The 14,133-nt window shown below is 35.4% G+C and overlaps 4 protein-coding genes across 6 annotated transcripts in view; all 4 read right to left on the minus strand.

Moving 5' to 3' along the window:
- Positions 1 to 7,366, minus strand: part of LOC133845432 (AF4/FMR2 family member lilli) — a 50,099-nt gene extending 42,733 nt beyond the window's left edge. For both annotated transcript variants that reach the window (XM_062279891.1, XM_062279890.1), the window contains exons 1-2: positions 7,222 to 7,366; positions 5,836 to 6,173 (exon numbers count right to left, since the gene is read on the minus strand). The gene's annotated coding sequence lies outside the window, so the exon portion shown is untranslated. The remainder of the gene's footprint in view (positions 1 to 5,835; positions 6,174 to 7,221) is intronic.
- On the minus strand, positions 647 to 1,851 carry LOC133843520 (ensconsin). Its single transcript, XM_062277119.1, has 2 exons — positions 1,687 to 1,851; positions 647 to 1,627 (listed from the first exon to the last, which is right to left on the minus strand). The coding sequence occupies exons 1-2, from the start codon at positions 1,730 to 1,732 to the stop codon at positions 942 to 944; spliced, it is 732 nt and encodes a 243-aa protein (XP_062133103.1). The 5' UTR covers positions 1,733 to 1,851; the 3' UTR covers positions 647 to 941.
- LOC133842344 (ribonuclease kappa) lies at positions 4,498 to 5,007 on the minus strand. The gene has a single exon (XM_062275397.1). It carries the CDS (start codon positions 4,919 to 4,921, stop codon positions 4,595 to 4,597), a length of 327 nt encoding a protein of 108 aa, XP_062131381.1. The 5' UTR covers positions 4,922 to 5,007; the 3' UTR covers positions 4,498 to 4,594.
- Positions 7,367 to 11,252: 3,886 nt separating the features above from the next.
- Positions 11,253 to 12,709, minus strand: LOC133841602 (uncharacterized). 2 transcript variants are annotated; one of them, XM_062274201.1, is made up of 7 exons: positions 12,520 to 12,709; positions 12,264 to 12,371; positions 12,167 to 12,199; positions 12,069 to 12,101; positions 11,861 to 12,003; positions 11,649 to 11,802; positions 11,253 to 11,583 (listed from the first exon to the last, which is right to left on the minus strand). In XM_062274201.1, the coding sequence occupies exons 1-7, from the start codon at positions 12,557 to 12,559 to the stop codon at positions 11,453 to 11,455; spliced, it is 642 nt and encodes a 213-aa protein (XP_062130185.1). In that variant the 5' UTR covers positions 12,560 to 12,709; the 3' UTR covers positions 11,253 to 11,452. The 2 variants fall into 2 exon arrangements, with proteins under 2 accessions (XP_062130185.1, XP_062130186.1); XM_062274202.1 differs by having other exon boundaries at positions 12,536 to 12,707.
- Between the last annotated feature and the right edge of the window lie 1,424 nt (positions 12,710 to 14,133).

Here is a 14,133-nt window from a genome sequence, read left to right on the forward strand (position 1 = left end):
AATCAAACTAATAACACATTTGTTTCTTCATGTTTGGAAAATAAGCAGAAAGCAAAATTATGTTTAAAAACTAGAATTCTTGAGTCTGAACACTTTAATATTACAAAAAAAAAATGTTGAATCAAATGTTAATTTTCAAAAGTTCTTAAACAAAGATTGAAACCAATTTTTTAGTATTAAAAACTTTAGTATTTATTTTTTGCGAATTCAACAATTTTCTTCAATCTTAAATCATTGTTCTGAAATTGAAATTTTTTTTATTAAAATCTTTGGAATTCATTAATTTTATTAATTTAAAAAAAGTCTGGCTTTAAAATTCCTCGAACTCAAAAATTGTATTCTTTGTTGAAGGTAAAAAATCTAAGCTAAACGAATATTGTAATTGTCTTCTACAAAACTAAAATCTGTCATCATATAGATATGGTTATAGATATATCATGTGTTTTGTTGCGAAAACAAAAATCGCACGAATTTTACTTTAGCAGTTTCTTATTGATCGTATAACTGTGGGCTCTTGTAATAAATATTTCAAAAACTAATTTCTAATATATAATTTAGAATTTAAGAAAAAAAATAAAAATTCAATTGGGAAAAAGTCGATTAAATGATTCTATAGATTATTCCCAGTCTGTGACTGAACCGTTGGATTTTTATTTTATCAACAGCAACATTTTGCATTTTTATTTGCTGAAAACATGGAACAGTGTAAATAATTTGTCAGTCCATCAGTGTTTGCAAATCTTTTCTATATCGCTGTAGTTTTTCTTTGCTTGTGCTTGTATTTTCTGATCTTTGATTTGTTGTGTCTAACTTTTGTTGTGCATCATTTTGTGCGCCTTTTTTTGCTGCTGGTGTCGCAAGCTTCAAAGTGTAAAATGAGAATTAAAGTGTTAATTGTTCTTTTTTAATTAAGTGTATGTCTTGAAACCTTTCCTCTTGTGCTACTTTCCCTTGGCTCGCTGCGTTTCCTTTTCCTTCTGCTGCTTTTCTCGCTCCATTTTGATCTTGTTGCGCTCCTTTTCCTGCTCCTCGATACGCTTCAGCTCTTCGCGCTCCCAGCTCTCGAATTCCTCGCGCTCTTGGGTAAGCTGCACGAGCTCGGCCAGTTCGCCATCGGAGACACCTTCGTCGATGTCCTTCTGCATGAGTTCCACCTCACGTGCCATTGCCTCCTTGGCCTTGCGACGTCGCACCTTCAGCTCCTTGGCATCCTTGAGCTCCTTCTGGCGCTGCTCGCGCTCCTCTTTCTCCTGCTGGCGACGCTCCTCTTCGCGCTGGAACTCCTCCATCTCATCCTCGGTGTAGGGATACTCGGGCACAGTGGCATTCAGCATTGGCCTGCCCAAGCTAATGCCCAAGGCAATGCTGCCCACAACGGCCAAGATGCCGCTCAACAACACCAAATTGTACTTGCTGTTCTTGGCATGCCAATGCTGCATGAAGTCGCCCTCGGGCTTGGGCAGATCACTGAAGATGGCATGGGTGCCACCGCTGGGAAAATAGCCCCACTTTGGCTGAGGCTTCTCCGAGAGATTGCATTTGGACGCCGACGTAGCCTTGCTCGTCGGTGCCTTGGCCGCCAGTTGTCGTGTGATATAGACCAAGCCATTAAAGCAGCTGCCACGAACTGCAATCGGAAATGAGCGATGCATCCCTGGTTGATGGTACAACGTGGCGTATACTTACTATCGCGAGACAGCCGCGTTGGAGTGGCCATCAAAAGTCTGGACATGCTTGCTGTCTCTTCTGTCTCTTCTTATGATTGGTGAGCGTAAAATTTGATTGCTTATCGTTCAAAGTGTGACTGTTCAAAATATCATTGTCCGAACCGACAATAAATCATTTTTCCAAAAGCTGCTACGATTCAATGCAATTCAACTCGATTCAATTCAGTTCTATTCTCAATTTTCTTTTATTTTCAGTTCTCAAGTTTCATAGCGACTTTCTAATCTATTGTGTTGACAAGCTTTTGGACAAATATCTAACACTTGGCGAAAATGTATTGAGCAAACTGCACGAAACTATAGAACTCAACGAAATCTCACTTTTTTATAAGGGTTATACAATCAAAGTCGATTTGCAACTATTCTTAAATAATATTTCAAGAAATACAATAAGAAAAAAACATTTTTTTTCACGTTTGCAGGTTTACAATGTGTGATGTATGTAATTCACCCACATTTCCACTATGGAAAACAAAAAACAATAACGAATAAAAAAGCTGCAGTTGAGTGAGCGACTTTTTATGGTCAAATTAATATTAGTATATGTAAATACTTAACTGTACCGAAAGCTATCTTTGGTATATACCTAATACACATTTTCAATAAAGGCCAAACAGTTAAAAATCGCTATAATCGGTAAAATTAGTATATAAATAGTATAAATACTATAGTATATAAAAATACTAACATATGCCAAAAGCTATATTTAGTATACCGATATACTGCATCATTCAAAATGTACCATTGAATACAAAATATACCAGATTATCAAACCAAAGTAATGAAAATATTTCCCATAGTAGTCTATTCCCTGTAGTCTTTGGATAGCGGGTTTCCTACTATATATAAATAAAGTTAGCATCTACATAAAAGAAAATAACTAACAGATCCTTTAACGCTTTCAGTCTTTATTTTAATTGTGGGTCGTTCGTGCTTAAATATATTCACCCACATTTAAGCACGAACGACCCACAATTGAAATAAAGCAACTTCTGTGAAAAGAAAAGCAAGAAAACATCTTGTAGATTTAGCTTAAATTTGACCCAAAGCAGGCATGTGTAAATCAGTATAATACTCGGTAAGCATCGAATCCATTTCGTGTGATAAGAGGCAAACAACAACTAGAGAATCGTGTACAATAATTTACACAACGGTTCACATGTACATGGTGGCTCTTATCTCTGAAGACACTTACGCCAAAAAGCAGAAGACACCAAACGCAGAGGCAGACGGAGAGGGCAGAGGCAGAGGCAGAGGGAGACGCAGAGACAGTCAAGACCCACACTCAGACGCAGACGCAGACTCAGACTCAGAAGAGTGAGTCAAAGAAGTCACAGCGCATTAGCATGTTAGAGCACATCAAAAATTTCATGGAAATTTATGACGCCTAAAGAACAAATCTACAACCAAAAACCAAAAAGAAAAAAAAAAAGGTGTCACGTGCGCTGGGAGCAACAACAACAAGAAAAAACAACAGCCAGCAGAAGAAGAAACTTGTCAAAATTGTTGAGTTGAGACGAATGCATAATAAAAGCTGCGATGGACGGCAACAGCAACAGCAACATCAACAGCGACAACAATAACAATAACAATAACAACAACAGTAAAAAGTAGTTCGTAGTAGTTAAAGTAGATAAAGAAGCTAAAGAGAAGCTAATCACGTCAGTTGCAGTCTACAACAAGACAACAACAACAACAACAGCGACAACAAACATTGAGAATGCGGTCAACAAACTTGTTCCCCATTGCATTTCTATCTCTACGTTCTACAACTGACTAAGTGTGAGTGTGAGTGAGTGTGTGTGTGTGTGTATGTGTGTGGGCGTGTGTCTAAGTGTATTGGAGTGTGGGTGTGGGTGTGGGTAGGTGAAAATAACTTGATCAGAATTATGAGTGCCGAAACATTGCCTTGAGGGCAAGGGGAGGTGGACATGGATGTGGAGGTGGAAGTGGAGGTGATCTACAAAATCCATATGTTAGATTTATGCATAAATCTAAACGAGAGCTGCACAAAGTGGTTCAAGTGATGCAGCAAACTCATTAGTTCGATTTGTGGCGAACCAACAAATTTCAATAAATGTTGTAATAGATTAAACATAGACAGGAATCATATATACTCAAAGTTTACTCATTTCAATTAGCTATTCTTATGCAACACTAGTACTACATTAAAATTTACCAACTATGGTACATGGAATAACGATTTCCATTAAAGTTAATTCGTTATTGTATATTGTACACATATTGTACTAAATTACCATTTCGGTACATTAAGATATCAATGAAACAAGTGCTAAAATTGTACAAAATGGAACTGCAGTAAAAAGTTCTAATGTACTATTTAAGCAATTGTACCAATGAATTCAATATGAGAATATTCACCAAGTGCAGAGTTGATTGTACTAAGTGTATGATTAATTTGAATGCAGTATCAAGAAAAGTACCAATATGTACCAAAAGTACCTATTTCCATATAAAAGTACCAAGTGGCAAATACATCTGAAAGTACGATTAGTGATAATGTACTATTTCAGAAATTATACCAATGAATTCGACATGTACTATATCTTTTTATTTATTTGTACTAAATGATTATGTCTATACTAATTTGTACCTATACAAATGTACCATCTGCAGCAACGAATTTGAAATGCACTAAATCAAGTTACAATTTGATTAGTTAAGAGTGCGTTATTTTTAAATAATGTGCCAACTTACTCAATATATGGATATATATAGTACAGCAGTTGGTAAATAAATAAATAAACCATTTGTTAGTTAAATCGATTAGTTAGTAGTTTTTATGCAATATGGCAAATGAGACTAGTCGCTTATTATGTACAGAACAGTATAAATTGAAATAGTAATTTTCAAACAAGATGACTGCGACGAATCTCTGCATTCTTTTCCCTTATCATCTGCCGCTTCTTCAAACGTATGCAGAGCAGCGAAAGCGTGGCAAACACGCCGTATAAAGCGGCTGTGGCATAGAAGCGTAGAGCAACATCCTTGTAGAGGCGATCGGAGTCACTGCGAAATTCCTGCAGATTATCGTAGCTTTCCTCCAACGGCAGGTGGGTGACAAAGGCGAGGGCGTTGAAGGAGAAGCAGACGCCCATCACCAGCAGCTGAATGAGGCCCCAGATGCTGATGAACAAGCAGAATATCGAGCACTTCTTGTTGCAAATCAAGTTCATTTTAACGATCGACTTCTGGCTATGTGTGTAAATAAATTAACTACATACCTACATCGTCAGTGATTTCAAATTTACTCTGACGGCAATGGCAAAGACAGGTGTCAGACACACACACACACACATACAAACACACACACACAAGTACTTACACACTCACACATTTGAAATGAAAAGTTTTTGTCGCTCGATTCGAACGGATGGGGGCAGTATTCAGTAGCTGATCTCAGGTCTCTGTGTCTAACCTTGTGCGAATTTAATGACATTAGATCTCAGCGGACTGATTGTGAAGTTCATGTGCCTGGCTGGCACCGGCAACAGTTATTGCTAGAGCAACCAACGTACACACACACATAGATCAACTTTTTTCATTTTACCACTCGCTTTCGGTTGCGGTTGCGATTGCGGTTGATGTTGCTGTTGCTGTTGCTGTTGTGTTATTTTTTTCTCTTTAGTTTTTTTTTTGGGTTGTTCAACCCAAACACACTTGGAGTCAGTTTCAATTGTGGTTTTAGTCCACGGATCGACAGCTGCAAGTGAACTTCTAAGAGCATTTAAGCAACTTTTTAAATAATCCATACTGATGAATCCAAACTTCTCTAAGAGCTAAATTTATATTTATATTTATATTCTACATTCATTTATTATCATTCGAACATAATCATCTCCAAGTGAACTTCTAAGAGCATTTAAGCAACTTTTTAAATAATCCAAACTTTTCTAAGAGCTATACTTATTTATATACATATTCTACATTCATTTATTATCATTCGAACATAATCATCTTTCTCGCGTGGTTTCCTTTTATAGTAAAACAAACAAAAGTAATAATAATTCTGATTCACAAGCACTCAGATAGTCACAATGATGTTTCTACCCAGTCTTAAAGTATATCAGTAATATTCCAGGGAACTCACCAGATTTCCAAGTGGCACATAGAATGGAACTGTCCACTTCTGCAAAACTCTTACCTAGCAATGCGAAAACTTTGCAATAATCATTTGTGCAAAGTGTCTTGAAAATCCGTTACAAACTTCCAAGTTGTTGTGAAAATTCGTAAGTTGTTTTTGCCGTTGCCAAATTTATTTTTATAATTTTTGTATTTTGGTTTTTCTTTTCACTTGAATTTGTTGGTTTATGTTTTGTTTTTACATCACGTTTTGTATGTATTCGTTGGTTTTATGGGTCAGATATCTTTATAATGTCTTGTTGTGTTGTTGTTGTTGTTGTTGCTGCTGTTTGTCATTAGCACTTGCTGAAATTTGTAATAGCTTCGATTAGGCACTGCCATTAATCGATAGTAAGGAAGACTATCGAGCTGGACACTTAGTTCATTATTTTTTAACAGCGTAAAAAACAAGAAAAAGCTTTTCTTTTAAATGATTTGATTGGGTTTCCACAAACATATAAAGGAGAAAACATGAAAAACCGTTTAAACAAGGCAACGGACAGACACATTTTATTATTATGATAATAATTGGCAAACTATAAATGAACTTGAATTTAAGGACCTACAAAGTGGTTAGAGTAATTCCAAGTAATCAATACGCGCACAGAAGTGAATTTAAGTAATTCCCTAATGGAGGTCAAGTCTGAAAACAGAAATATCCCCCCCTAAACAGACAACAAAAAAAACCTTGACATTAGGGCGTTTAGTTGAGTTTTGAATTTCACATAAAACACGCAATCCCAAATCAATCAAAGCTCAGTTGGAGGACAGGTTCCCCTTTTGCTCTCCCCCCTTCCACGGCCTTTTCCATATGCGCATTTTTGTTGATCATGTTACACACACGCACACATGCACAACTGAGAACTGTTGTTATTTGCACTCGTTTACGGTTTTAATTCCACATTTATTTTCACATTCACTAACATGTGCGTTTGTTTCATTTTTTGTCTCAGCTTTTTATTTACTTCAATTGCAAACTTATCAGAACCGAAAAAAAACTCATAAAGAAAACAGTTCAAATAGACTGCATAAAAAGTTATTTTTATAAGCGTAATTCATTTATTTGCTGATGGCTTTGTAATTGTTATAGTTGCTGATAAGAACAAGAGCCCAAGCGAATTGTTGTGTCTCGCAATTTGTTCGTGTCTCTCTTATGTCTTGTTCCCTTCTGTCGCGACCGTTGTTGTTATTTGTTGCTTCTTGCTGCGATGCTTCTTTATTTGTTTCGCACTCTGTGAAACACTTGTTGAAAAGTACACATACACACACACACAGACGCACACATACGTAGGCAAGCAGTAAGAGCCCCGCGCACGTCTTTGAATTAGAGCTTGGCTCTGGCGTAGTACCATACCACATAAAAAGCAGGCTGGCTAAACAAAAGCCAAACAAAACACAAACACGAAATTGAAGCAGAAGCGGAAAGAGAACGTAAACTAAGCGTGCGCGACACAACCGACTTCCTCGACGTTCACTGCTGGAATAAATCGAGTGCACGAACGCGCCAACAGAGCGAGTGAGTTTGCCCGCCGAACAGCATTTGAGAGCCAAAGCAATACTGCAGGCGCTTCGATGCAGACTCCCCCTCACAGTGTCTGTCTGTTAATGATAATTGCAGTTATTTGATTAAACTGACGCACTTTAACTGATCTAGCTCACCGAATGCTCATTTCTTTTTGTTGTGGTTCCAATAAAAGCTTAAATGCTTACAAATCATAAAAAACAACTGGGTGGCAATAAATTACAATTTATATGATAGAAGTTCTCAGCATATTACAAATTTAGCATAGTCAAAATACATAAAATTACACTACAAGCAATTAACACATTCAAAAACACTCAAATTAAGTGCATATTTAATGGTTTTAAAATAGATTTAACCAACCAACTGTTAACCGCACTGCGCGCTGTTAGCTTAACATGTTGCTCTCTAAGAGAAACCAGCTTGCGCTCAATCACTGAGTGCAAATATTATTTTTAACTGAGCGCGCTCAACAAGTGTCCAGTGGTGGCACACCAAAAGCTGCCTGATATAAATCCGCTTGGAGTACAATGTTAAATTTAGATTCAAATTGGAATACAAGAAAATTTCAATTTACCTATTACGCTTGTGGGTAAATAATGAAAAAATAAATAAATAATATAATAATAAGAAATGAAAACAAATAATGAATTAATACAAAATTGCTTTTTCTATTTTACATGTTTGCAGTTCAAGTTCAATTTAAATGACAATAGACTTTTATTTCTTTGGACAATTGACGATGTATCCAAAATTGTTTTTTAAAAAATCGATATTCATGTATGTAAATCAAATTGATTTTCGCGGACTACTTTTTTAATGTTGACTATTTAACACCCTAGTTTTCCATTTGTACCTTTAAAAATTCGTTGATTATCCGTTCGCATTTATCATAATTTAATTGTCGCTTGGGTTGGTAAAATTGTTCTTGGCCAAAACAAATCAGGCAATAAAAGCTCAGCTTTTATGGCAAATTAATCGGTTGTGCTCAAAGTCATTTTGGCATCATTAAAAGCAGATCTCAGATCTGTGTTCGCTAATTTGGCCGCAAACAAGCAGCTTACCGAAACTACTTCTATGGCGGGTCTCAGTTGGAACAATGGAACGCAGTTACGCCCATGCCTAGTTAGCATAAATTACTTAACATATTCTGACCATAATTGATTATATATACATAGTGTGGCGGTAATTTGCATAAATAAGTCAAGTCATAAAGCATTTATTGGAATACTAGATTGAAGTATGTAGTTAGTTGTCTCCTAAAAAGGCCATCGAAACTTTCGCAAGTGGCTCGTATTCGTATCGTATTGGCGGATTTCCGCTCCCAAGCTACTAGAATTTCCAGAAGAGCCACCCAAAACCGTAGACCCAACAGTTAAGAGCCATGTGCTTCATTAGAGCCACGATTGGCGGCTGTCGTCTTAAAGTTAAAGTTGGTCATTTGATACAGCCGCTTGTTGATGTTATTAGCTAAAGCAGGGGAGTGAGGCACGATGATAGAGAAAGAGAAAGGAGTAGGAGGGGCGGGTACGAGAGGCGGAGATGAAGTGGGAGAGACATGAGCTCTCGAGCGATTAGCATGTTAAACAGCGGCTGCTTAAAGGCTATAATTAAGCGACATAAACTTGGGTATTAGGCGCTAAATACACACAGACGTACAAACACACACACACACTTCCAGGCAGACATGCAGACAGACAGCAAAAGCTTTAGCCTGGTGCATGCAGTGCAAGTGCAAGCGAAGACCGAGATGCAGTTGGAGAGAGAGAAAGAGAAAGAGAGAGAGAGCAGCTAGAGTAATAGAAGGGGAAACCATGGGGGAGAGTACGGGTGCCTCTTTCATGATTTGCATAACTGTTTGGCTGGGGCACGCACTTCACGTCTTTCGTTCTGCTGCTGCTGCTTCTTCTTCATCATCTTTTTCTACTTCTACTTCTACTTCTATTTCTTCGGTTGGCGATGAGTCGCTGAGTCTGGCTGCCCCTCGAGAGCCCAGGCTTGCATTTGAAACAGACGGACGCCAAAACGAAAACGGAGGCAAACATACAAATATACGCACACACATACATTAATATGCACCTGTCCACATACACGACGACACGTTGGGCTTTCATTTGCTGCTTAAAAAAAGAGTAAACAGCCGACAAGTCGCTTAGACTTAACATAGACACTGCCTACAATTGCCCATGGCGACTACAGGGTATCATCAAATGCAAGGTGCATCTAGGTTTTGCACTCAGTTTACAATTCTTTAAAGAACTTAAATGATAAAAAAATGTAGTGCTGTTATGTTCTAAGACATGTAAGACTTTAACTTTTCCACTATATCACAACTGATTAATTTTAATAATTATTATTAATACTAAGGATAATTAAGATTAATACCAGACAAAGAATATTTTCTTGGGTCATTCTTAGAGTATCATCAAGTTCCACACACGAAACAGAACTTTCTTTCCCTTGTTGTGGTTGTTGTTGTGTTCGTAACACACAAAAGAATTTCCATCAATAATGTCAATAGTACTACTATAAAAACAACAACAACAACAACAACAAACACAACATAGCATGGCACTCCTTTTGACTATGGGGCTGAGGTTCAGTTTCTGTTTGGCAACCAACGTCAACATCATTGTGGGGGGGGAAGGTAACGAAGTTGGCCCAGACGAATTATGGCTATTAAAGCTGCTTGGGGTTTTAAGTTATTAGGCAACTTCAATTCCAAGCTGCACTTGACTCAAACACATATTTACATATTCACATATTTATTCATAGTTATTTCGATTAAATTCTAAACCGAATCCTAGAAATCAATAGCTGAGCCATCGGACCGCACATCCTTTGAGTTTCTCCTTTCCCTTTCTATGTCGAGTCATGGCTAAATATGGATTTTAAGGTCAGTGCGCATTCACTCTGAAACCGACTGGGCGACTGTTAGAATAAAACCTCATCGAATCTCTCAGCAAATCTCACTTTCAGCCCCTTTAAATTGTCACAACATATGAGAGTATCTATAGGGGATGTGCTTGCTTCTGCCTGTGTTGTGTTTGCTCAACGCTTATACGTCATTAACTTCAGTGTCTTTGATCTAAATTTAAATGAAAATTACAAAAGCTTGCAAATTCGAGCCACTTGACTGCAGTAAAATGCAAAAATTAAGACAAACAAATTTTCTGTACATATGCATGTGCATTGACTCAATAACCATTTAACTACTATGTTAAATTTTTGAAGTTCAAGTAATTTCTAATTGAGAGTCTTCAAATTAATAATAAAGGTCTTTAAAATTATTATTATTATATCAGTTCATTTCATAATTTCATCATAATTATTATTATTATATCATTTTTAAATTTAAACGTTAATGTTGTTGAATACTATTCATAGTTGTCTTCAAATAATTAAATATATTATATTAACCGATGAAGGTATTCATTAAACAGAAACACATTAATTACTATTTGAAAATAACTAAATTATAGTTTATTTTAATTAAAATTTTATTGTTTTTCAAATATTGTAATTAAATCCATTTTAAGTGTTTTATAATTGTAAAAATATCAATATTAGAAAATCAAAAACATGGATATTCAAAAGCAAAATAGTTACCCCTGATCCATAGAAACAGTATTTCATTCATCGTGTTAAGGACAGTTTACTTCGTAGTATCGCCTAATACACTTTAGAAATGTCGCCATCGGTTATTATATTTTGTAAAAATAAGTATCATAAGCAGAGTTTAAGATAGTCTTACTATGTTGCTATACTTTTAAGTACACATGTCTGTTATTACCCACTTCTTCATATTTTACAATTTTTCTTTTATTTTATATTATTGATAATAAAGAAAATGGTCCAGAAACTTATTTAAAAAACTTTTTAATTTATTAGAATGTTTTATTTATTCATTCTTATAATACCCATTTAATAGAGAATTATTGCATGAGCCAGTCGAAACTTGCATAGACAATAGAATTCACTAATATTAAAAATTTGTTATTCACCAGTTAAATGTCAAATAATTTAATAGTTTTTTACTTTTGTTTTAAAAGTACATTTTTAATTAATTATCATATTGTTGTTCGGTTCTATGTTTTTGTCGAGATTTATACAAACGATTTTTGATTTTTGAGAAGGCCTCTCGAACTTCCTTCGTATATTCAACGAAACTCAGATCATCTTCTTTGATAGCCTCTAAAATGATATGATTTATATTGATTTATTTCTTATCTAATTAATGTCGAATTGTTCTTTCTTACCATACATAGCATTATTAAGGTGGACAAATTTGTCGAAAGCCATCATCTTTACCGTCCCGGTAAAATTGAATTTCATTAGAAGATCTGAACTTAAGACTCTTTCAAGATTCTTAGTAAGGCCTTCTGGCATTAGCATTCTTCTGAATATGTCCACCTAAAATGTACAATTTATTCTTGATATCTTTAAGTATAAAGAGCACTTTAATACTTACAAATTCACTCGGTGATTCTGCAACTTTTCTGTCCATTTCACATACATCGTCTTCGGTTTGGAGAGGAAACATGGTTTTTCGATGTTGTGTATTTTTATAATCCAATAATGACATAAGACTTTCGTTTACCTTATTAATTTTACCTGGAACAGATCAAAATATTAACAATTATCAATATTTCATGTTTATATTTTATCGTTTGGCTTACGTTGCAGATCCATCATTTGTTTTTTCATAGAATCTATATATAAAATTGGGAATGAAAATTAGCAAATGTATTTTATCCCATGGATAGAAAAAACTTACGTTCCATTTCTCTCATTCGCTTTTCCAGGTCGTCTATAACAAAATAATGCGAATTTAATTGTATGATTGTTGTTATTTCAATTTATGAAGAACTTACTTTGTGTGTTGAACATTTTTCTCTTCTTCGCGCGACAGCATTCACGATCCGTGTCTAAGGGATCCATTTTCAATTTGTTATAAGTGAAGCAGTTTGCGAACAATATATCTAGATTAAAACACAGTATATCGTCAATATTACTTTAACTAAACATACATAAATGAACATATACTTATTGCTAGCAATAGCAAATACTTTTTATTTAAATAGACAAGACTTTTTCCACATCTGTATGATATATTTTCATTATTATTACCAGCGCTGTTAAGTACCTTTTCAATCACACAAAACTGCATAGCACTCAGGAAATAAACAACAGCAGATAAATTTGCAAATCTACATATACGAAAAGTTGTTGATTAAGAAAACTGCAGACACATCTTTCTCAGCTGTGCTCGGTCAGCCAATATTTCAGCAGCTGAAACTCTTCATTACCACAGTAAACAAAGGATGCCATCTCTCACGTATGACATTTTCATGCCGTGGTGTGCACTTTGTCTTTAGTCAAAACATCATATTTTCACTAGGTGGCAACTCATTTGAAAATAGACTAAAAAATACTAAACTTGACATTGGACAAAAGCTAAATTAAATACTCCAACGTGCAATATTTATTATTTTTCTGTAAAAATTGGCCATACCTTCTAAGTTATGGCTATTCATTTTTAAAGTTATAAAGAGTTCTAAATAATTAATTAATAATAGCCTATTTCCACCTCACTCAGTTTTTCTACGTTTTTTTAAGTCCCGTTTCGGGGTTTCCATCTGCACGAACCGAGAAATATGGGCCACGGTAAAATTCTCAATATGGCCGCTCTGAAATGTCAGCTGTTCAAATGTAAACACGAGTTGGCGAACAATTCAAAAAAGAGCACTCGCATTTTAAAATGGAAAATTTTATTAAATTGCAGTATTTTTATGAAGATTTTGACGAAGTGGAGGGAAAATTAGCGGAGTATAGAGTATAGGCCATTGCCAATAGTAAAGAAATCGCCATCAGTTTGGGGCTATGTACATAAGTAGATTTGCTGGCAGCAATGTAATATTTACATAAATACATTTACTTTTTAGCAACAGCATGGGTGTTTTTGGGAGCGCGATGTTCCTGGAAACAACGAATCATTTTTTGAAGATAATTTTCGAATTAATAGGGAGGAGTTTGGCACCCTTGTGGAGCGTCTTTGTGGATTGGCCAAAAAAGGCACTACATTTCTCCTCCCATAACTCGAACAACATAGCCTTGTGGATGCAACTCCACGATATTGACGGCTTTCGAGTTTTTTGGTTCATCTAAAATATAAAAAATTTGCTTTAAAAAGCAAAATCAAATTTTTATTTTTCTATTTTCATACCTTGGCGCACTTTAATGTCAGCTGTTTTGTTAGTGGTGAGCTCTTTTTCGTTGTCATATCGATCAAAATATCGCATAATTACCCAAAAAGTGCATTCGCTAGTTCTACGTAGCTCGCGAACGTAGAAAAACCGACTTTTTTTCTTATGGGTTTTTACATGGGGCGAACGTAACATTCGGCCTGAACGTGAAAAAACCAAAGAAAACCGTGCGGTGGAAATAGGCTATAATACAATAAGGAAGGAAAATATACAACAAACAGCTTTTTATCACTAAAAATTTCGTGTTGTTAATAGCTGACTGCTATGATGAAACATTCACATACTTATGAGCTGTTCACTTATTATAGTATCTTATTTTAAATTATCTTATACCTTTTTTTTAAATATGTAGTGTATATTTTATAATAATAGATATTTTAATTATGTTTTGTTTCCACTTTATGTTGACTAGACGTAGAAAAAGCAAACATCTATTTCCGTGAGAAGTCAAAATAATACTGTTTTATCATGTTCATGT

The sequence above is a fragment of the Drosophila sulfurigaster genome, chromosome 3, assembly GCF_023558435.1.
Source record: "Drosophila sulfurigaster albostrigata strain 15112-1811.04 chromosome 3, ASM2355843v2, whole genome shotgun sequence".
NCBI classification, from domain to species: domain Eukaryota; kingdom Metazoa; phylum Arthropoda; class Insecta; order Diptera; family Drosophilidae; genus Drosophila; species Drosophila sulfurigaster.